Source organism: Mustela putorius, unplaced genomic scaffold, assembly GCF_011764305.1.
Source record: "Mustela putorius furo isolate JIRA1106 unplaced genomic scaffold, ASM1176430v1.1 tig00000193_pilon_pilon_pilon, whole genome shotgun sequence".
In the NCBI taxonomy this organism is placed as follows: Eukaryota; Metazoa; Chordata; class Mammalia; order Carnivora; family Mustelidae; genus Mustela; species Mustela putorius.
The window spans coordinates 1,508,540-1,531,359 of record NW_025421309.1 but is presented as its reverse complement, the minus strand read 5'-3'; the positions used below and the strand labels follow the sequence as shown (position 1 = coordinate 1,531,359).

General features: G+C 55.5%; 1 protein-coding gene across 4 annotated transcripts; it reads right to left on the bottom strand.

The window, feature by feature from the left end:
- Window positions 1–2,855: 2,855 nt before the first annotated feature.
- Window positions 2,856–21,224, bottom strand: TMEM119 (transmembrane protein 119). Of its 4 annotated transcripts, none has more exons than XM_004779084.3 (3): window positions 13,182–13,338; window positions 7,777–8,542; window positions 2,856–5,220 (listed from the first exon to the last, which is right to left on the bottom strand). In XM_004779084.3, exons 2-3 carry the CDS (start codon window positions 8,528–8,530, stop codon window positions 5,216–5,218), a joined length of 759 nt encoding a protein of 252 aa, XP_004779141.1. In that variant the 5' UTR covers window positions 8,531–8,542; window positions 13,182–13,338; the 3' UTR covers window positions 2,856–5,215. The 4 variants fall into 4 exon arrangements, with proteins under 4 accessions (XP_004779141.1, XP_004779140.1, XP_004779139.1 ...); XM_004779083.3 differs by lacking the exon at window positions 2,856–5,220 and adding an exon at window positions 6,416–6,963 and having other exon boundaries at window positions 13,182–13,337; XM_004779082.3 differs by lacking the exons at window positions 2,856–5,220; window positions 13,182–13,338 and adding an exon at window positions 21,126–21,224 and having other exon boundaries at window positions 6,967–8,542.
- Between the last annotated feature and the right edge of the window lie 1,596 nt (window positions 21,225–22,820).

The following is a 22,820-nucleotide window of genomic DNA, read 5'->3' as shown; positions in this document are numbered from 1 at the left end:
ACCCAGCTCTGTTCTGGGCACTGACCCGCAGTGCTGGGCAGAGAAGCCGTAGAATTTCAGAGATCAGAATGGCCTGTAGCAGCCTCTTCGCTGCTTGCCAGCATTAGGAACGACAGAGATCCTTAGAAGAGTCAACAGAAATGAAAACATTTTTCCATCCTGGGCCCCGGGCCCTGAGCTCGAGGAGCATTTTCTTGTCTGAGTCTCACAACAGGACAGGACCTGTGCTCTCACAGGTGAGGCACTGAGGCTCCGAAAGGAGAGGGATGGGGTAGGGCAGAAGCTGCCCAAGGTCACACATCCTGGAAGTGGAATTGGAACTCGGATTTGACTCCGGGTCTCTTGGAATGCAGACATCTTATGTCCTCCCCCCTGCGCCTGAAGCAGTCTTCTGCCCAGAGTCAATGCTGAGAAGTATTTTGCTTGTTTTATAAATGGGAACCCAACAGAGAGGGGAGGGGAGATAGTCCAGATACCTGGAAACTAATCCAGCTGGGTACCTCCACCCCCAGTCTTTCCTGCTCCCCACAAATAGCCCTGGTGCCTGCCCATGATGGGCCCAAGTCCCTGAGCTCCCCGAACCACGTTGCCAACCACGTATCCAGCCACACTCAGCCAGACAATGTCTAAGCTCTCACTGGGGTCACCACACCTCAGAAGGGAGGCAGAGAACAGCTGCCCCGTGACCTCCCGGCCCCCATCAGGTGCCAAATCCCTGCAGAGGGGCACATGGGCTTGGGGGGGGGGGTGATCTCTGCCCAAAGGGCAGCATGAGCCTGTCTCTTCTCTCGAGCCTCATCCTTCACGCCCTCCTTGGGGTTCACGGGACTTCCCTGGCTGCTGGCCTTGTTCTGCTTTTACCAACATTTCCAGGACCCTCTGCCCTACTCCCACCCCAAGAAATAACTAATTTTTTTTAAAAAGATTTTATTTATTTATTTGACAGACAGAGATCACAAGTAGGCAGAGAGGCAGGCATGGGGGGGGCAGGCTCCCCGCTGAGCAGAGAGCCCAATGTGGGGCTCGATCCCAGCATCCTGAGACCATGACCCAAGCCGAAGGCAGAGGCCTAACTCACTGAGCCACGCAGGCGCCCCATCAATGATCTTTTGATTCTGAAGCTACTATACTTAGATCTGGAAAGAAGAGGTGACTCTCAGAACAGCGAGACACTTGAAACCAGACCTTTGCCCTTTTTCTCCGGACATAACACTTCACAGTTTATAGCTAACAGCAGCTTCCATTTATTGAGCACCATTGGGAGGCCTGTTCTAAGCACTGGAATTGAATGAACTCAACTTCCATCGCCTCTTTGACCTAGGAGCCATTATTCCCATTTCACAGATGAGGAAACTCAAGCCCAGAGAGGTGAAGTGACTCGCCCAAGGTCACACTGCCGGGTGGTGGCTGCGTTGAGATTTCAACCCAGGCCGTGTGAAGCCTGTACCCCTAACCACCACCCCGCCCTGCCGTCCTGCACATCATAAAGTACATTCACAGCATGGGGTTGGGGGGAGCCGGGGAAGGGGGTGGAAACAGGGCAAGGGCTGTGGTCCCTGGACTTTATATGTGAAGAGCCTATAGTTCAAAGTGACTTGCTCAAAGTCATGCAGCTAGGAGGAGCCTAACTGGGTCTCCTGGTTCCTTGTCTCTGTGTCTCACTATCTCTCCCCCCTCCCTTGCTGTCCCCAATTTTCCTCCCCTGCACAATCTCAGTCCCTTTCCCCCCTCCAAACCCCCTAAGTGAGTCCGGTTCTCCAAACCCTAAGGCAGAGGTCGCAGGTGGCCACCCACAGACCTGGACCCTCCAGTCTTCCAGGGCACACCCGGGGTGTCCCTGTGGGGCCCCGTCCAGTGGCAGGATGCCCATGCTGGGCACTGCAGAGCCTCTGACATCAGGGACCCTGGCAAGAGCAGATTTATGAGCAGCACTATTTTATACTTTGCAGCTGCCACTGTAAACCCGGGACCCGTTTAGGGAGGGGAGAGCAGCTGCAGAGGACCCCTGGGCCTTGGAGCCAATGCCAAATCCTTCCTGCTATTTCTGAGCAGCCGGAGGAATCCTGAAATTAAAACCACTTGAAAAAAGGACAAATCCCTGTCCCACTCCACATCAGCCTGCTTCTTCCCCAACACCAGACGCAGAGCCAGAGCTAAACAGAGAAGAGCTAGACACAGCACAAGACTGCCCACCAGAGAACTGGATTCCTGGTCAGCTCTGAATGGGTCCCAGTCCCTGTCTGGTCCTCGGATGTCTAAGATGAAATGCAGGAGGCTGGTCTAGGTCAGGATTTCTGAGACCCTCTGAGCTTCAGAAGTTCCCTACAATAAGTGATCTCAAATATTCCCACTTCGAGGTTCAGTGCTCCCACTCCTGGCTGTGTGACCTTAGACAAGTTACTTGACCTCTCTGAGTCTGTTGGTTTAATCTGTAAAATGGAGAGAAATAACAACCTTCTCATTAAAAAGGTTGGAAGGATAAAATAAATGGACATTGGTAGCTCCCAGCAGTTTTATTTGTAACAGCCACAACCTGGAAAACCATGAAAACGTCCATCAGCAGGTGAAAGAATAAACAAATTATGGTATGTCCATTCAAGGGAACTCTACTCCACAGTAAAAAGCAGTGAAATATTAATATACACCATAACATGAATAAATCTCAGAACAGTGCTGTGTGCAAAAAGCCAGACAAAAGGAGTACGCTGTGTGGTTCCATTTTTTTAAAAAATATTTTTATTCACTTATTTGTCTAAGAGAGAGCACAAGCAGGGAGAGGGGCAGAGCGAGAAGCATGCTCCCTGCCTAGCAGGGAGCCCAATATGGGACTCAAACCCAGGACCCTAGAACCCAGGACCTGAGCCAAAGGCAGCTGCTTAACCCATTGACCACCCAGGCGTCCCTATATGATTCCATTTATAAAATTTCAGAAAATAAAAATGAGTCATAAGGACAGAGGGCAGATCAATAGTGGTCTAGGGACGGAGGTTGGGGGGGAACAGCCCACAGAGATTGCAAAGAGGTAGGAGGAGATGGTCAGAGGAGATGGATATGTCTGTTATCTTGACTGACGATGGCTTCATGAATTTACTCATCTATCCAAATTATCAAGTTGCACATTTTAAATATGTGCAGTTACTGCGTGTCAATTATGCCTCCATAGAGCAGAAAATCTGGCGTCAGGAAAGCGCCAGACGCGCACCAGAGTGCATTTATATATGGCAGCCCTTCCTGTTACCAATCACCGTGACTGCATCTAGATGATTCTTTGATTCATCTCCTCCTCTCATTTACAGCCAATGATTTGTTCTCAGTACCTGGCACACAGTAGGTGCTCACTAGAGTCTGAGGCTGGGAACCAGAGTCTCTGACCCTGGCAGCTGCTCTTTGGGCACTTTGGAACCTATGTTGCTGATTAATACCCGCTGGGACAGACTCGGGGGGCCCGAGGCTCTATGCATGAGCACAGAGACAGGAGGGCCCCCCGGCACTGGGCAGTCACGGCCAACACCCCGAGGGGGAGGGTGGGCCCTGTGATGAAATGCAACAGACACCCAACACCAGTATCAAGGCTCAGCCTTTGCACCCACAAACAGGTTCTTAACATGAAGCAGGAGGCTCAGGGCGAAAAGCCCCACTTAAGGAGCTGGCCAGGCCCGGGGTTCAAATCCCAGTTATGCCCATCTGTGTGACATGGGCCAAGCCTCTGCACCCTGGTTCCTCATCTGCAAAGTAGGGGATCATGAGATTGCTCATGTCTCTGTAGAGAGTGTGGGGAGGGTTAAGAGGGGACACGGGTGCACTGGCACAGAGGGCTTCCCTCAGCCGCAGACGCATGCACACATGCGCACTTGCAGGGCACCTACTGCGTGCCAGGACCTGGCCCCGTGTTGGGGGGACAGTGGTGGACAGCCCCCCAGGCCATGACAGTTGCCCTGCCATACCCTCGGACACTCTGATGTCATCGGTCTGGGTGAGGGGGGTGCCTTGCTAATTCGGTCGGTAGAGCCCGCGACTCTTGAATTTGGGGGCATGAGTTCGAGCCCTGAATGAATCAATGAATAAGGAAGGAAGGAATAAATAAAACAAATAAATAAATAAATGGTCTGGGTGGCGCCCGGGAGTCACGACATTACAAAGCTCTCAGACAACCCCAGCCTGCTGGCTGAGACCCCTGCCAGGTAGAGTAGGATCATCTCTTTATGCTCAAGGAAATGAAAGCCCAGAGAGGTGAGGCCATTCACCCAAGGCTGCACAGCTAAAAAGGGGTAGAGCTGGCATGGACACTGGCAGTCTCCCCCTCCTCAGTCCCTACACCCCAGGCCCAAACTACATAAACCACCCCAAGAGGTTCAAGACGATGTGCCCTGAGACCTGAGTTCTGCCCCTCCTGCTCCTGCCTTAGACATCACCCCCAGCCAGCGAATGCCCAGCCCCTCGGGCTGATCAGAGAAAGTCACAGCACATGGAAGAAGTCCCTCCAGCACCCCACAGACCCCCAGCACACTTCCCCAGAAGGCCCCCATTTCCACGCTGAGCTAGAGGCTGTGTCTTTAGGTGATTTTGTTCCCCCTGCCCCTCGTTTTCTAGGGAGAGAAGCAGCAGGCCTGGCCCGGGAACAGACCCCCAGGCTGAGGGCAGCTGTGTGGTTTTACAAGCCCTGGGACAGTGGGGGCCTGTTCAGACCTGGCAGATTCCCGGATCCCTGGGAACAGTGGAGCCCCCCACACCCACCCTCCAGCTCAGGTCTCCCCCTTGCCCAGCCCCAGCCTATACAGGCCCTCAGCCCACCTCCCCCCAGGCTCGCCCTCCGCTGGTGCCCCGCCAGATGTGTGCCCACAGAAGGCCCCTCTTTAACTCTGTCAAAAATGTGGGAGCACCCTGGAGGGCCTGTAAGCAGGAGTGAGGCCTTGGTCTCTCCTGCGCAAAGGCTTCATTCATTCATCCAAGCAGCTGTCCAAGCCGTGGAGGACTCACTCCAGAATCAGACGATGGGGCTGGGATCCTGGCTCTGGGACCTAGGCAACGGACGCCCCCTCTGCGACATGAGAACAGCGGGTCCCTCTCCCCGGTTGGGAGTCTCAACGAGTAAATGACATTCAGGGCTCAGAGCAGGGCCCGGGATGTCACAGATGTTCATGAGCTGTGAACAGTTAGGAGTGGTGTTGAGCGCAGGGGAGTCTGGGTGGGTGCTGTCGGGGAGAGCAGGGGACTTCTAGGCTGGAAGGTAAAGGAGAAGGGGGAGTTAGCTGGACAAGGAGTGGGGTGGAAGGGTGTCTTAGGCAGAGGGAATAGTAATTGTTAAAGCTCAGAGGTGAGGGAGAGGTTGATGCCGGTTCAGAGCTTGAACTACCTCCTGAGTCCCCGCCCCCATCAGTCCCACAGGACACGGGCCGTAACTAAGGCCTCATACTTCATGTCCTCCAGCGGACCCTGTTGACAATTACTGGGGAGCCACTGACCTGGAAGCCGCTGATTGCAAAGTCATCCGTGCCTGTTCCCCAGGAATCTCTAACATCTGCTTCTGTCTTACCTGAGTTTTACCTGCTATGCAGAAGGTCATTGCATACCCCAGCCACCTCCAATCACCTAGGACCCTGCAGGAGCGGTCACACACAGAGAGGTTGAGTGATTTGGTCAGAGCCACACAGCATTCAGGGATTTACATTGGATTTTCCCTACATTCTTGGGCGGGAGCCGGTCTGGGCTGAGAAAAGGAGGGCCCTTCCCCGCTGCGAGAGACAGAGGCCATTGTGTGTTATGAAACTCAAACCCCGCCCCCTCTGAAGGGATGTGGGGTCAGCGGAGGAGAGGGATTGGGGGGGGTGGCCTCCCTGCCCCCATCACTCCGGGGGATCCAGCCCATGCTCCCAGCCCAGCCACATCTGGATTCCAGCTGGCAACTCCAGGGAAGGGGGCGGGGGGCCATGGCCTCAGGAACTTGCCATCAAAGGCAAGGAGGAGCCTGGTGAGTGAGGAGACACAGGCCAAGGCCGCCTCCCACCCCAGGCCAAGGGTGCCAGGAGTGTGGCATTGCCTGTGAGCCCTGTTCTAGTCCTCTGCCACTCTGCCAGAGGATGGGAGACTGAACCGGGAGACTGGGCTCGTGTTCCCCGGAGAAGGAGGCGGGTAGATCTCCTGTAGCCACGGTGCATCACAGAACTGCTCTTGGAGGCCAGGTCTGCATGGCCGTAAGCCCAGGGCTGGACTCAGCCTTGGGGGCAAGAGCTCCTGCCACATTCCCAGGGGGGATCCCGTTCTGCCCTCCTTTCACGAATCATCTCATTCAGCTTCTTGGGCCTGCCTAATGCGTCTCCCCCAGAAAGCTACCCCACGCCATGGAACAGCCCAGAAGAAATACCCCGCCCCCACCCCCATGAGCAGACTCATTCCTCCCTCAGAAAACCAGCAACACTCAGGCCAGAATAAAGGTTTATTGTGCTGGTTTGCTACATCTCAGCACCTAAAAAGTTGTGCAGAGGTTGGCAGGGGTGTGCCAGATGGAGGGATGAGGAAGAGGAACACCCCCAGAGCCTCCCCAAATCAGGACGGAGCGCAGGCTCCCTTGTCAAAGGTTTAAAAATGCTGTGAGCACAGGCTGCCAGACAACACACGTGAGCAAAGGGTTGGGGGCCAGGGCTCCCCTGCTCTAAGCTGGGCGTTAGGAACCCTTCCCTACCCTTTCTCACTCCCCCTAGAGTGGGGCCCCCTCACACACAGCCCCCTAGCTTCTGGGCAGCCTTGGAGGCCTGACAAAAAAGGTTCAATTCATTCATCCCATGCCCGTAGCAGTAACGGGATGAGAAATTCGTCCCCAGACAGAGATGCTTGGCAGAGCTTGGGCGGGTCTGAGCCCCTGGACCCACGCCCCTAACTCCAGAGCGACCGCAAACTGGGGGGCACCTTCAGGAACATTTGGGGCAGTAATTTCCAGAATGTGCTCTGCGAGACTTTACTCTGTAGCTGTAAAAAAAAAAAAAAAAAAAAAAAAAGTGCTCTGTGGTTAAAACCAGATTCCACAGGGGCGTTTACTGAAGTATTTGCAGAGCCCTGGGGTGCTCTAAGAGGGGATACAGGGAGCAGAGAGGCAGTGTCTCCTCAACTCACTGGCCCCCCAAATCCTTTTTCCACTGAGTAGCTCGGGGAACCCAGCCCTGGACAGGCTCACTTAGGGACCTGTCGTGATGTGTGCACAGGCCCCTTGGAAACTTCCTGCCTCCCCAGGCCCATTAATGCGGTCACTATCACTGCTCCCAACCCTAGGGGCCTCAGCAGGTCCCATTCACCCTTGTCCCAAACTCCTAGTTACTCTGACGTGTCTTCCCTACCTCCATGGAAAAGCGACAATGTTGGCACCGTCACAGGGGACTTGCGGCCTATGTTTGCCTGAGTGATGGGGCCAATTGTGTGGGATGCAGCATCACAGATATAATGGGGATCCTTCCCATTCCCCCTCCCCAGAGGCGCTGTTTGGAATGCAGCCCTTTGGGGCCACATGAGCAAACGGTCCTGGAGCCTGGGGAGATTCTTGGGGTACACCAGAGACCAGCATCTCTGCCTGCTGTCAGGGGTGGCCAAGGAGGGGTGTCAGGGAGCCGTAAGGGACAAGGGCCTTTCCACACCCACAGAGGTGACCACAAGGGGTCCAACAGTCAGGGCCGGCAGCCCCAGAGGCCTGTTAGACCTTGGGGACAACACTGCAAGCACAGGGGCTCTCAGGGGGATCAGCGGCACCCCTGGCATCCTGCGCTAACAAAGGAGCCTCTCCGGGCTCACCTTGGCCTTGACCGGCCTCCCACACTCCTTCCTCTACCACGGGGCTTGGCTCCTCCTGCCCCTCCGGTTTTGGTTTCTCCTCTGCTGCCGGGCTCCCGCATCCCTGGGCCTCCTGGTCCGCCTCCCGGCCTCCGCTCTCCTCTCCCTCGGACTTGCTCTCCATCCGGGCTCCGTCTCCGCCCCCCAGCGCCGCTCTGGCGGGCGACTTGAGGTTCTGGGTGGCAGCGAGGATGTCAGCCTGGAGCTGCTGGGATGAATCCAGAGCCTCCTCGGGCCGGCCATCGGGAGCCCGGTCGGGGACCTCACTGAAGGCCCGCGGGCCGCCGGCCCGGTCACTCTGGTCCACATACTTCTTCTTGGGGAAAGACGAGGGGTAGTAGGCCGAAGCCTTGTGCTTCTGGCGGGTGATGAGCGCGGCGCAGACAATGAACATGAGCAGGAACACCAGGGAGCCCACCACGGCGATGAGCATCACATACTGGCGGAAGAAGTCCACGATGCCATCCAGGAAGTTGGTGGGGGGCTTGGGGCCTGCCAGGGGCGTGGGCGGGGGCCCCAGCGACGTGGGGCTGAGGGCCGGCGTCCGGGGCGGTGGGAGGCTTGGGGACGAGGCCGACGAGCCCTCGGCCTCCCCGCTGCCCCCTGTGTCCTCCAGATAGGCGGCTTGCAGGGTTGCAGAGTAGGCCACCATGGGCAGCGCCCTGAGGAGCAGCAACAGAGAGACCACCAGCCTGGGCACTGCCGCCGACACCATCCTGTCGGAGACCTGTGGGCAGCGAGGCAGGAGAGAGTGCGGGGTAGAACTCTGGGGCGTCTGGGGACACAGAGCAGATCCTAGCCGGGGCCGCTTCCCTGGACCCCGTTCGCTCTACATGGGGTCCTTGTCTGCCCCTCCACTTCATCCTGAGACCATCCCACTGAGGCACCCCACTTCGCCCTAAGGCCCTGGAGGGTGGGGACTGACTCTTATTTACCTCAGCACCCTCAGGGTTTCCGGACCCTATCTGGCATACCGTTAAGTGCTCCATAAATGCACCTTGGCTGAATTAATAATAATTTACCCTTTCGTGGCTTACCAAGTGCCAAATACTATTTTGAGTTTCTTAAGTAGAATTACACCGAATCCTGGGAACCACCCAAAGGGGGGAGGTACTATTATTATCCCCAGGTTCCAGGTATGGAACCTGAGGCTCAGAGGAGGGAAGTCACTGTCAGGCAAGAGCAGGGGTTTGGGGCTAGGCACGGAGGGTGAAATTGTCAGTCGGGCTGGGAGTAAGTAAGAAATGGAGCAATGGAGGCAGCCGACCCCTTCTCTTCGGAGGACCCTCCCCACCCGCCCCTGGCCCTTCTGTGGTCCCAGTACCCTTCTCCAGGAGACTCGTGCATTTTGAAGCTTCCAAACTCCATGAGCTCAGCAGAGGGCTTGGATGTCAGGAGCGTGGCTAACCCTTACGTCAAGGCACAAAGCAGGGCCTGGAGGCCTGGGAGGGGGTGGAGGGACCCTCGTGCCTGAGATGAAGCTGGAGCTGAGTCCACCACTAAATGGGAACCAGATGAACCCCGCCCTCCCCCCTCTCCCCTGCTGGAAGGCTGCTCCCGCCATGAACCCCCAGACCCCATCTGGCCTAGACAGCCCGGCTGACTAATACATTCGGCATGGTCCAGGTTTGCGGAGGAAGCTGGCTCCTAAAACATGAGCTCTCCCCACCAGCCCGAGGGGGGCTGGGCCCTCAGACAAGCCCAGAAGCCCTTCTCTGTGCCCCCTGGTGGTCTGTCTGTCCCTGAGAACCCCCTTCTGACCTGGGTGGGGTTCGAAGCATCAAGACAAAAAAGCCTGGGGATCCCCTGTCTGACAGTCTCTCTGAGATGGGGGAACAGAGGCCAGAAGTAGAGCCAGGTCCTGGGCTAGATGGGGAGGGCGGGTTCCTGACACCTGCGCTATGTGTCCCTTCAGGGGCCCAGTCCTCAAGGCCTGCTCCCTAAACCTGCTGGCAGCCCCGGCCACACAGGTCACCATGGGGACTTGGGGAGTGAGGTAGTTATGATATCAGGACACTGAGTGGCTTCTTCCAACTGACCTGAGGCCCCCCAGTTAAGTAGCACTAATGGAAATTAATTGTACTGACGTCAATTTGGATACACTGGCTCAGATGACCAAGAAAACCCAAAGGTAATTAATTCCAGGACATAAAAAGAGGCAAAACTACTCAGAGGTTTGTTTTTAATGAGCTGACAATCCTGGGCTCTGACGGTGGGGGGGGGGGGGGATGCCCCCACCCTCTTTGCCGGGGCTCAGCCCTAGAGAAGCCCTAGAGCTCAACCCTGGGGTTCAATGCTGTTGAGAAGCTGGGGGTGCCCAGACAGACAGTGACCTGTCCAAGGACACACAGATGGTGCCTGTTGGAGCTGGGATTTGAACCTTCCTCTGGGTGAGTCTGAGCGTCCACATACTGGCATCACACACATGTACATACCTATGGACACACACACCTCACACAAACATACTCATACACATGCACAGACATACACACCACACACACCCATACACACATGCACACACTCACAGCATACACACACACCTATGACACACACACTCCCCTTCTACATGTGCACACACCCACATTCACACATATACATACTACACACATACACACACAGACCCGCACACAGACAGACAGACACACCCCCCCACACGTGCTGTCATGTGCCCTGGGGTGACCCCCAAGTGAGCCGGCAATCCCTGGATGACGCCATGCATCAGTTGGAAGGGTCCCTCCTCACACCCCACACTGAATGTGTTAGCAAAGGTCCCTGCAGATGGCTTTGACCTTTGGGGTCTTTTTTTTTTTTTTTTTGACCTTTGGGGTCTTGATCCATGGGTCACCTCACCTCCCTGCCTCCTGCAAGTCAAGCTTGAGAGAGATCTTCAGTGGCGGGGGCGGAGGCTCCTCCCCACCGATGACAGCTATGGGCGGACTTGGGGGGCTCCCCCTGGGTCCAGCTCTGCAGGCAGCTCCCTCTGGGCCTCGTTGTCCCTGCCCATAAATCGGGGGGTCGGTGGGGAAGTGATCACAGAGCCACACGGGCTGGGGGAGATGACAGGCAGAAAGCATCTGGCACAGGGAAGCTGTGCTCCACAGGAAAGGTCAAGCTCGAGAGCAGCCCCTTTTCGACTCCAACAGAGCCCAGCACCAGCCCCATCTTCCCACCAGGCAGGCAGACAGTTACCTTCACTCTATCTATAGACTGGCCCATCGCCCCCCGCCCCGGGCGGTAAAAACCTTTACACCTGCTGAGTGAAGGCTCAGCTCCAGCCACCCCAGAATGCAGGGTGCATGTGTGTGTTTGTGTGTGTGCACAGACACACAGACAGACACACAGATACACACACACAGAGACACACATAGACTCACACAGAAACTCACAGACACACACACAGACACAGACACACACAAAGATATACACACATACACACAGAAACATACACAGACGCACATACACAGACTCACAGAAACACACAGACACACACATAGAGACATACACAGACACAGATACACACAGACTCACAGAAACACACAGACACACAGATATACACACATAGAGATATACACAGACACAGATATACACAGACTCACAGAAACACACAGACACACACACAGATATGTATGTACACACAGAGACATACATAGACACACACACAGACATATAAATGCACAGACACACATGCACACACACATGACAATGAGCTGGACACAGAGAAGGGCCCCCTTCTCCCTGGACCCTTGGGGTGAAGGACAGAGGCTCAGGAAAGAGGCCACACAAAGGTATTACTGGCTCTTAGAGGCCAAGACCCTGACTCTCAGTCCCCCACACCCCTCAACCCGGCTCCTGGGAAAGGTGTAGGCAGAGCGTGGGGAGCTGGCCAGACCTCAAAGGCAATGGCTGTGTGGCCCTTCATGATGAGCCCCTGCCCTATTTGGCCTCAGTTTCCCCTCCGTACAGTGGGCACAGTGGCCCAGGCAGCCCCGAAGTGATGAGTGAGCCCATCAGCTGTCTCCACCTCCTTCTGGGAGACAGTTGGCCTCTCCTCCCGAGACCTAATGTTTTCCAGGGCCCAGAAACTCACAGGCCACTGGGAGCTGGGGTCATTTTAGCCAAGAGGAAAATCAGGTCTGAGACCGGGAATGGGCGGTCCAGGGTCTAACAACCAGAGGAGAGTGGGTTGGAGCTATGAGTCCTGGGGTTAGCATGTCATCTGTGAGCCTCAGCTTCCACATCTGTGCAATGGGTCTAAGGGCCACCTCCCTTGACTGTTGTTAGGACAGGAAACAGCAGTGCAGGATGGGAGGGGGTATCAACTCTTAGGCCCCACATGACGGTGGAACCGGACCTCCCTCTAGAGCCCATCTCACTCAGGGTTTGGGGTTTTGGAGATGATGAGCCCCCCCCCCCAGAGGTCAGGAAATATGCCAATGATGCAAATCCACCCCCAGGGCCTAGGAACCTGAGGCTGAAGAGCCAGAGCCTCTGCCCCACCCCCACCCAGAGACTGGTGGCCAGCGGGGGAGGGGCAGCCCACGAAAACCTGGCTTCAATTAGTGGCTTTTAGGGGAGGAGGGTCTGGCTGAAGCGTTACCCACCCCCCCACCCACCCCCACCCCGCCCCAGGACAGCCAAGGACAGGGACTCAGGCCCCTGGAAGGGAGGCCTAGAGAGGGATGGGGAGTCCTGAGGCTCAAAATATACACCCACACAAAGCAGCAGCAACAGGGACACACAATATACAGACACACAATATACAGACACACAACACAGACACACTAACCTGTCTCACAACACACACACACACTCACACTCATACTCACACTCACACAGCAACAGGGACACACAAAGCCCAGACACCTCAGAAAGTCCGCAGAGCCCACCAGCACAGACACACAGAGGAGGCACAGCAGACCCACAACGGACTGATTCTCTGGCTACTAGAGCACAGACATAGTCCCCTGACACACACTGGGGCCCCCACAGACCACAGACAGCGGACAACGTGGGCCACACGACCCTCCTGCTGACCCTGGGACAGCCACCCTGGTATCCACTTTTCGAGAACACAGCTGCTCCCTTTAGGCCACAACTGCACGCATGTCCCCATGCACGCGGGAACACACACACACACACACACACACACACACACACACACACACACGGGCGTGCTGCCCCACACACCGGACACATTCCACCACCAAAACCCTGAGCACAGAGCCCAAGCATGCACACACAGCCTCCAGCACACGCACTGGAGGCACTGGAACTTAGAGAAGCCGGCAAAGTGAGGGCACCGGCTCCCAGTCCCCAAACCCCCAGCGCCCCCAGGCTCCCGGGGAAGAGGGGCAGCAGGGACTCACCAGTCCGTCCTTCCGCGCTCAGGCCTGGGTGCTCCCACCAGGTGGAGCGACAGAGAGTGCCAGCTGCCGCTGCTCCGGCTGGCGCCGCCGCCCCCCTCCTGCCCCCGCCTCCCGCCTCCCTCCTCCAGCCTCCCCGTCCCGGGCTGCTGCGGGGCCAGCTTGATTCCATTAAGAGGGTTTGGGGTGGGGACAGGGGAGGGGCAGAGCTGAGCTCGGCCACACACGATCCACCCCCTGCTCCCCGCTCCCGCCAGCGCCCCTCCACTGCTGGGGAACTCCAGATGGGGCACTTCCTCCCCCACCCAGGGTCCCCAGCGCTGGCCCAGGCAGACAGACAGACAGGACAGACAGGGCTGTCCTGCAGCACAGCCCCTCCAGAACAGCAAGCTGGGGGGCTGCCTCCCTTCTGAGGGGGCCAAGGTCAGGGAGGTTCAGGGGCCCCTGCGGGTGAGCAGGAAAATCCCCCTGCCCTGGTTCCAGCTGTGACTCGGGTTTTCCAGAGGCTGGGGTGCAGGGTGAGAGCAAGCGCCCAGCTGGAGGGTACGGGCCTGGGCAGGGAGCAGAGCCCAGCCACCCACTGTCAGGCCCTGGTCCGGCTCTTCCCTTATCCGGGCCTCAGTTTACTTATTTGCCAGGTTGGGCAGGAAGCTGTCTGGGCTCCCTCTGGCTCTGACACTCTCACATCCGTGGCCTGAAGCCACCCCAGATGGAGAAGCCACAGCAGGAGCCAGGGGCCCCATTTCACAGGTGGGCCCAGTGAGGCAGGGTGTAGTACAGGGGCTCAAGCAGGAAACGAAGGCAAGCCAGTAGTAGCCGCGGGCGCAGGGACCGCTGGCTGACCTGAGCACTCCGGAGGGTCAGCGGATCTTTGCATTCATTCATTCACGCACCCCTTCATTCGTTCGCTCAGCACACGCTCCATGAACATCTATAGCGTGCCAGGCGCCGCGCCAGTGAGTTTCAGAGGTAAATCAGACACATGCCAGCCCCCGAGGAGCTCTCACGCAGAGGCATTATTACTCTCTTACAAAACAGAAAAGGGTCGATAGCAGGAGAGGCATCGGGCCAAGAGCTTGGGGAACCCCAGAGCAGGCAGAGGTCCCCTGAGAGGAAGAGGCAAGGAAGTTGTCCTGGAGGATGTGGCTGTGAGCCAGCAGAGTCTGGACAGGAGACCCGGGAGAGGCATCCTGGGTGGAAGGACCTGCATGGATGAAGGCAGAGGGACCAGAAGGCCATACTGTGATTATCTGAGGTTGGAGCATGAGGTGGACAAGAAGGGAGAGCAGGTAGGGCTGAAGACAGCGAGAGCCAGGCTAAGGTGTCAGAACATCACTCATCCATGAGGCAGTAGGGAGCCACAGAAAGTTATGGGGCAGGGAGAGTGCCTGAATCCACAGCTTCGGCCCACCCTTCAGGAACCAAGACTCCAGATTACTGTCATTCCTTCCAGCGGTCCCAGCAAGCCCTACTCCTCCAGAAAGGGGGACAACAGCTGTTTGTTTGGAAAATAAAACCGGAGTTCCTATTTTTTCTCGGGATCACCCCCAAACCCTGCATCCTCAAGGAAACAGATGACTGCCCACCAGGGGACGCACACTGACACATGCACCCCCAGGTGTGAGATGCCGCCCCCACACAGGACCGCATGTTGCCCCCACTGTACCCACTTTCCAGGTGGCCAGGGGATATCCAGGGCACCAGGGGAGGAGTCCCTCTGCTAAGTCTGAGGGGCACAGGGGCTCTGACCCCAAGAAATCAAGAGTCAGGGGACGCAACCCTCCCAGGCAGGGCCTGCCCCCAGTTGGGACAGCCCAGATGCCCCAGCCTGAGTCAGGGTCCTGTTCTGTGCTCCTCTTTTGGTAGCAGGCACACAGACCTGGGCCCAAATCCTGCCTCCACCGAGTCCTGCCTCCCACAGAGGCTCTGTTTTGTCATCATCTGTAAACCGAGGAGAGAGAGTCTCTTGCTCACAAGGCTGCTGGGAAAAGTCAGAGGAGCGGGAGGGCAGGAAATTGCCTGCATGCCAAATGTATGAGTCTCCTACAGTTGCTGTAACAAATGACCAAACTCAATGCCTTAGATCAACACACATTCACTATCTTACAGTTCTGGCCGTCGGAAATCAGAAGAGGGTCTCACTCAGCTGAAAGCACAGTATTGGCAGAGCTCCATGCATCCTGGAGTCTTCGAGGTGGAGGGAATCTAGAAGCCGCCTACAGTCCTCAGCTTCTAGGCTCGTCCTCTGGAGGGGGGCTGAGTCCTCAGGCTACTGTCTCTCTGGCTCTCTTCCAACCTCTCTCCCAATTTCAAGAACCCTTGGGATGACATTCAGCCCATGTAGGTAGCCCAGGATGAGCTCCCCATCTACTCTCCTTAACTTAATCCCATCCGCAAAGCCCTTTGGCCATGCCGGGTGACACATTCCTATCCACAGGCTCCAAGGATGGGGATGGGGCCATTTCTGGGGGAGGGTCATACTTGGTCTCCACACTGAGATTGAGTATTATTACTTGTTTCCTGCACAGATGGAGTCATCCCGCCAAACCCACCAAAGTGCAGTTTTCCTCCCCTCCATGAATGCTTGGGGAAAGGTGGGAAAGCCCATTGGACAGATGTGTAGACTGAGGTTCCCAGCAGAGTGACCTCATCGGGATCCAATGCAAGTGGGGACCTAGACCCCTTTCTTCTTGACCAACCCCTGTGTCTTACCTGGAAATGAAACTGCCAGGCCAGGGACCCTCCCACCACCAAGGGGCCCATTCCCCACAGGAAGGCCCCTGTGCTCTCAGACCTATCAGATGCGACAGTACACATGCACACGCACACAGAGACACATGTGCTCTCCTGAAGCCAAATGTCCCAACCCTCACTGTGAACACAGCAAAAATGTCGGTCCCTGGGAGAAAAAAAGACCCCTGTGCTCCAGCCCTAGCTCATGCGTCAACTGTGGGGGTCCGGGCAAATCCCTGCCCCTCTCTGGGATGCAGCTAAATGCGGGGTTGGACTCCATGTCTGCCACCAGACTGCCAACATTGAGGTTCCTATGTTCTAACATTCTGCCCTTCCTCCGTTCTAGAAATTTCTCTTGACATTTGCTTTATCTCCAGCCAGGATCAGGCTCTGGGAGACAGTGACAAGCAAACACAGGCACAGAGCTTACAGAGTCAAAGGAGACCTGCAGTAAACAAGTAAACAAACAGAGAATATCTAACTGCACATTGCGCTAAGAGTTTGGGATGGGGCAGTTCTGGTGCTGTAGGGGGTTAGTCTGGTTCCAGAACTCATGGGATCCTCCATAAGGAGGTAACAGCAGAGCTGCTCATGAAGATGAGGAGGAGGTGGTATCTAGCAAGGCAAGGGTGCAAGAGGATTCCCAGCAGGGAGAATAGCACATACAAAGGCCCTGAGGTAGATGGTACCCAGCACCTTCAGAACAGCTCCTGAAGGTTATTATCGATTAAGAGTAGATGAGCCATAATAATACATTATATGTTAATAAAAATAATTTTTTTAAAAAGCCTGATGATTCACAGACCTGTACCCCTGGGGCAAATAATACATTATATTTTAATAAAAATATATATATTTTTTAAAGAGAGTAGATGAGCCAGGTCCGCGGGGTCTGTTTTGTGCATGGCCATAATGCCAGCATCTAGGACAGTGCCTGGCATACAGCAGGTACTCAATAAATGCTTATTGATATGTGCTCGACCATTCTGACCTCCCCACTTGCATTCCCAGGTTTGACAACCATACGCTCTGAGAGTTTGTTCTTGTCACTCTCTCCGTCTCTCCGAGGGTCTCACATTCTACACTCTCCAGTCCTGGGACCTGCTGTGGGGCCCAGGCATGGTCCCTGTGCCCCACACCACCACGGCTCCAAGGGGCGCGGGCAGGCCTGTGGCACCAAACAGGCCAGGCCACTTGTTTGCAACCTATAATCCAGCCTCAAGGCAACTCAGAGACCCCACCCTGTGCCCGCCATGCAATTAAAAGCTTGCTCCTGCCCAGCTGAACAGCCGTGGCTGAGGAGGCAGAGAAGGGGAGGGAAACCCCCCACACCCCGAATCTCTGCCAAGGTCCTCCCCAGTGGAGCCTGGGGTGGCCTGGCCCACCACAGCCCCCAGCTCCAGCCTCTGCTAGGTTCAGAGCCACCTCTAATTACCCAGCCCTCAGGCCACTGGGGCCTGCCCTCCTGGCAAAAATATCTGAAGCCTTTCATGTGGCTGGAGAGGTCTAAGCTGTGGCCCCTTCACAGCAAAGTCTGGGCCTTTAGAGGGATACTCATGGCGTGGCCTCCAGTGGGATGCTCCAAGGAGGCAGAATCATTTGGGCAGGCCAGAGCTCTAGGTGTGCCGTGAAATCTCTCTGGGCCTCAGTTTCCCCACGCATAACCTAGAGAGGTTCACTCACTCCCCAGCTATTTACTGAGCACCTACACATGCCAGGACCTGTACCAAGCACAGAGAACCATGATGCATTGTCCTGCATGCCTCCCTTGCCTGACCACACCCCTGTGTATCTTGTAGCTCAATCGTCACCACCTCCAGGAAGCCCTCCCTGACCCCATCCTCTGGAAAGGGAGATCAGCAACCTCCTCCCTGCTCCTGCACCACTCAGTGCTCCTGCACCACTAGGCTCCCCACTTGGAGCACTGAGCTCACTGGGCCGTCATGGCCCTATCGGCATAGGACTCTATTCAATCAGCTTCTGAAATCCAGAACCAGGGCCTCTTATCCCCAGTCCCAGTGCCTGGACACAGCAGGTGCTCAAAAAATGCCATCCACTGGCTAAATGGTTTTACAGATGGGGAAACTAAGGCCCAGGGAGGGGAGACACTGACATTATTTTGCTCTGCACCAGCTCCTGCATGGGGGACGAGAGAGACCAGGCCCCTTCCTCAGGGAACCCCTAGCAGAGGATATAGCTGAGACCGAGGTCAACTGGCAAATCAGGAAGATAGCTCAGCACTGCAGAATGCTACCAAGGACATAGAAAGGATATGGAGTAGCTTAGAAGCAGGTGGAGGCAGGTGCCTGGGGATCTATTTTAGTAACTATCTATGGTCAGCGTCTCCAAAGAAATTTCTAAACTGAGGCCTGCAGGGTAAAGAGAAACTGGGCACTCGAGGAGCAGGAGGAAGAGCTCCTTGGGCCAAGGGAACAGCAAGTGCAAATGTCCTGTGGTGGGAAATGGCTTGACATGAGGCCTCTTCCAAGAAAACAAGACTGGGTGCTGACCTGATAAGACCAGGGGGTAGTTAGAGCTTGGAAATGGGGGGACCTGCATTAGCTCCCAGCTCTGCACCCCACACACTGTGTGACCAAGTCTCAGTTTCCCTTCCTGAATCAGGAAGGGTCAGGGGAAGCTCTTCCAAGCTCTGTCATTCAGTGATACTGAGTAAATTCTCCACTCATTTCCCCTTGTTTGCCCACCCCAGCCAACAACCAGACGCTCACCCACTATGGATAGGAGAGAAGAATAGCACAGTCTCTTTGGAAAGCAATCTGGCAATTTCTACGAAGTTAGCCGTCTACTTTCCAGATGGTCCAGCCATCTCTTTTGTAGGTATTTACCCAAGAGAAATAAAAACACATCCACACAAAGACAAAAATGTCCTTAATTGCTTTGATCCCTAAAAGCAAAAAATCTGGAAGAACCCTAACGTCCACCAAGAGAAAAATGGATGCATAGATTGTAGGATGTCCATACAGGGGAGCACTTCTCTGCAAGGCAGGGAAGAGGCAGGAGACCTCGGCTTAGAGAAGTCCCGTAAACACAGCAAGCAGAAGACCTGGACCCAAAAGAACGCGCTCTGGGTGATGCCATTTACATGACCTTCTGGAACAAACACAAAACTCAGCTATGAGAACAGAAGTCGGAGGAGCAGTTATCCTTGGGGGGCTGTTGGCTGGGGAGGGGCACAAAGGGACCTCCTGGGCTGGAATTGTACAATATCTAGACCCAGGTTGTGGTTACGCAGGTATGTGCGTATGGAAAAATCAAGGTGCATGCTTCAGCTGCGTGCGGTTTACGTAGGTTATGACTCAATTAGAAGTTTTCTTTAAAAAAAAGAAAAAAAGACCTCTGCATCCCTCTATTTTTTTGAGGGGTGCAGGGGGAGCCTGTTGGATCTCTGGCTTCCTGGGGCCAAAATGGCCAGTGGCCGGCCAGCTGCAGTTTGCCTTATAAACATTTACATTTCCCTACGTGGCTCATTAGTCCCGCAAAGAAGCCAGATCTGAGGGCAGGAATGTAAACACGGGCCACCAAATGTCTCCTCTTCCACCTACTGCCCACTGGGTGCCCTCCAGCAGATCTCTCCCCAGGAGTCCCCGCCACCCCTGCCCCACCTGCTATGACATCACAGGAAGGAATCAAGAAGATGCTTCTGAATTCCTTTGCAGCACTTTTGGAAATGGGGCCCCTGCCCAACTTTGAGCAGAAGGCTGCTGGCTGAGAGGGAGAAGTGGGGAGGCTTGGGGAGGCTTGGGGCTGAACTTCAGGGGGTCTAAAGACATCATCAGTTCATCACCCACATTTCTCCTGCTTTCTTTTTGCCCACCTTACTGTATACTAGGACCTTCTGTCCCATCTTCCTTCTCTCCCTTTTTTTCCTCCCTACTTCCCTTCCTTCTCTCTCTCTTTTACTCTGTCTCTCTCTCTCAATATATACTGAGCACATACTACATGCCAGATGCTTCCCAAGCCCTGGGGCTACAGCAGAAAACAATGCAGATAAAAATCCCTGTCCTCACGGAGCTGACATTCTAGTGGGACAAGGAAGACAATTAAAGTGGTAACTTAGTAATGTTTATATGGTCTGGCCAGGAGAAGAGTCAGAGAGAGGGTGATGTTCCAGCAAAACCCTGAGGGTGAGAGAGACTGACCCAGAGATGATCAGAGGAAGATCATTACAGGTGGCAGGAAGAATGAGTGCAAATGTCCTGAGGTAGGGGGTACCTGGCATTTTCAAAGAGTGGGAAAGTGTAAGTGTCTGGTGTGGCCAGAACAGAGTGTGAGGAGACAGTGGGAGGAAATGAGGTCAGAGGGCACCAGGGCCAGATCACGCAGGGCCTCTGCGGGTGTCGGCAAGGGATTGGGATTTTACCGTAGATGCAGATGGCCAACCACGGGTTCCTATGTCTACAAAACCCTCTACCACTTCTCTCCTTGCATCAGACCCTTCTCCACACTCAAGGACTCTAAAAGGTGGTTCTAGGTCCATATGAGGTCCCCACGAAAGCCACCCTGATCCCCAGCCCTCCCTGTGGCTCCTTCCACCCTGACCACCAGCTTCTGACTCCACTGGGGCCAGAAACTTGGCTGGTGAGGGCTCCTGCTGGGCCACTCCCTCCTGGCAGCTGCCATAAGTCCATCTTCTGCAGCCAGGCCCGGGGACATCCTCACCGAGAGGGTCCTTCCCCAACAGCCATGTGGGAAAGGGCCACAAGGAGGGTGACAGCAAGGAGGTACACCCAAGACCACCTGCCCTTCAGGGACCTCTGGGTTCTGTGGCTTTGAAGCTGGGCGACCTGGGGTAGATTACTCAACTCCTCTGGGCCTCAGTTTCCTCATCTGTAAAATGGGAGTTATAGTAATTAAAAAAAAAAAGCCCACATCCCTAGGATTATTAATAGAAATTAGTGAGCCTCGGCACCTGGCACTAAATAAAGATGCTAATAATAATAATAATAATAATAATAATAATAACAGCAACCAAGTGACACAGGATGGAGAATGAGAATCACACCATCTGGACAGCAGCGAACACAGAAGCCTGGCATACCCCAGGCGCTCCATAAGGCTACTAGATGGAAAGGGGCAGAGCAATTAGCCCCACTCCCCTACCCCACCCGCCATTAGGCCAATCTGCAAGGGGTGCCCCCATCCTTGGAGGGGTGTGCATGCAGGCCCGAGACTCCCCTCCACACTCCTACCCACCTCACGCAGCCGGGGCTCCTGGGAGCAGGAGTGGGGCCTTCTCGCCGGGGGTTAAGTCAGACCTCCCTGAGCAGGGACACACGTGGGCGCTGGCGGGGGGGGGGGGATGGGCCCCAACAGCTGGGAACATCTGGTTTGAATTGTCGGTTGGAAGCCCTGGCCAGGCAGCCAAGGAATTTGCGAGCTAATTTTAGGCCAAACGACAGAGAGCTCTGCAGGGCGGGGGTTTGCTCCCCAGACCACAGGGGCGGGGCTTCGAGGTTTAGGGGGGACAGGGAGGCCTCCATGGTGTGGCTCAGGTGGTCCAGGCCTGCCCCAAAGCCAGGGACCATCTCTCCCCAGATGGGCCACAATTAGGCACTGACAATGTGTCAGCTACATATGTGGTTACCTCCTTGGCCTTAGGGTTAGCAAGGATTCATCTCCCCATTTCACAGGTGTGGAAGCTGAGGCCCCCAGGGGTTAGAGAATTGCCTACCATCCTGCAAACAGTAAGCAGTGGAACCAGGATTTGAACTAGGACTGCCAGACTCCAAGCCCTACACCGAAGGGTCCCTTGGTCTCTACCCACAGTGCTTACATTTTTGTCAGTCCCATTGATTTGCCTCCCTCCCCACACCTTCGGAAATCCTCCCTTGCTTGTGTGTTCATTCAGTAAATGTCCCCTGAACCTCTACTGTGTTCCAGGCACTGGGCAGTGACGAGGGGAGAGTGAATGCGAGTGATAGGCACTGCTGCCCTTGCACAGCAAAAATTGGTATCTCAACTTTCCTGCAGACCGTCATCAGTGCCTTGAAGGGAAAAAGGGGGTTGTTGGAATGAAAACCTATGGACAGGGCTGCAGAGAAGTCCTCTCTGAAAAGGTGACATCCAGCTGAGACCAGAAGGATAATACAGTGCCAGCTATGCAGACATCTGGAAAGAGAACGTCAGGTAGAGGAAACAGCAAGTGCAAAGGTCCTGAGGCAGGAGCATGTGAAGAAGAAAGAGCAAGTGAGCACAGTGAGAGGGAGAATATTGCCCTACACTTCCTAAACTCTGCAGGAAATCATATGAAGCCTCTCCCTTCTGGGGGACCCAGTGGTTGGACAACGGGGTCCCAAGAAAGAATCACCCCCAGAGAGCAGGAGGGCAGCCCAGAATCAGCGCTGGAGGGGAGGGTGGTTCACGTGCACATGGCTTCCCTGGCAGGGTTGATGTGCCTTGGAAAGGGCTCTGTGTCTGTGACACTTTGGCACCCTGGTCTCCTGTCCAGAGGCCTTTTTCTTCCTCCTTTCCTGGGGAAGTCAGCCCTGGGCCTGTCCCACCGCAGGGCCCAGGGACGGCGTTCTCACTCCCCCAAACTCAGATGTGGGCAGCATCTCTGCAGGCTTCTGGGCACAAAGAGTGGGGGCAGCTATAGCTCCAGCCTTCCAGCTCCCAGGAGGCTACTCAAGGTTGCTGGCACACAGAAGCCCCTCTGGGTTTCCAGAAAGCTCTGAGAAGGGGCCCTCTGTGGGGACAGCAGGGTGTGTCCATCTCAGCACTACTGGCCTTTTGGACCAGACACTTCTTTGCTGTGGGGTGGGGGGGCTGTCCTGGGCACTGGGGGAGGGCAGTAGCAGCAGCCTCAGCCATGTGCTCGATGCCAGTGCCAGGAGCATGACCCATGTATCTACAGACATGGCCAATGTCCCCGGGGAGGGCAAAGTCGCC

Coding starts and splice junctions, on each gene's coding strand:
- TMEM119 (XM_004779082.3), bottom strand. CDS start 8,530: ATGGTGTCGGCGGCAGTGCCCAGGCTGGTGGTCTCTCTGTTGCTGCTC.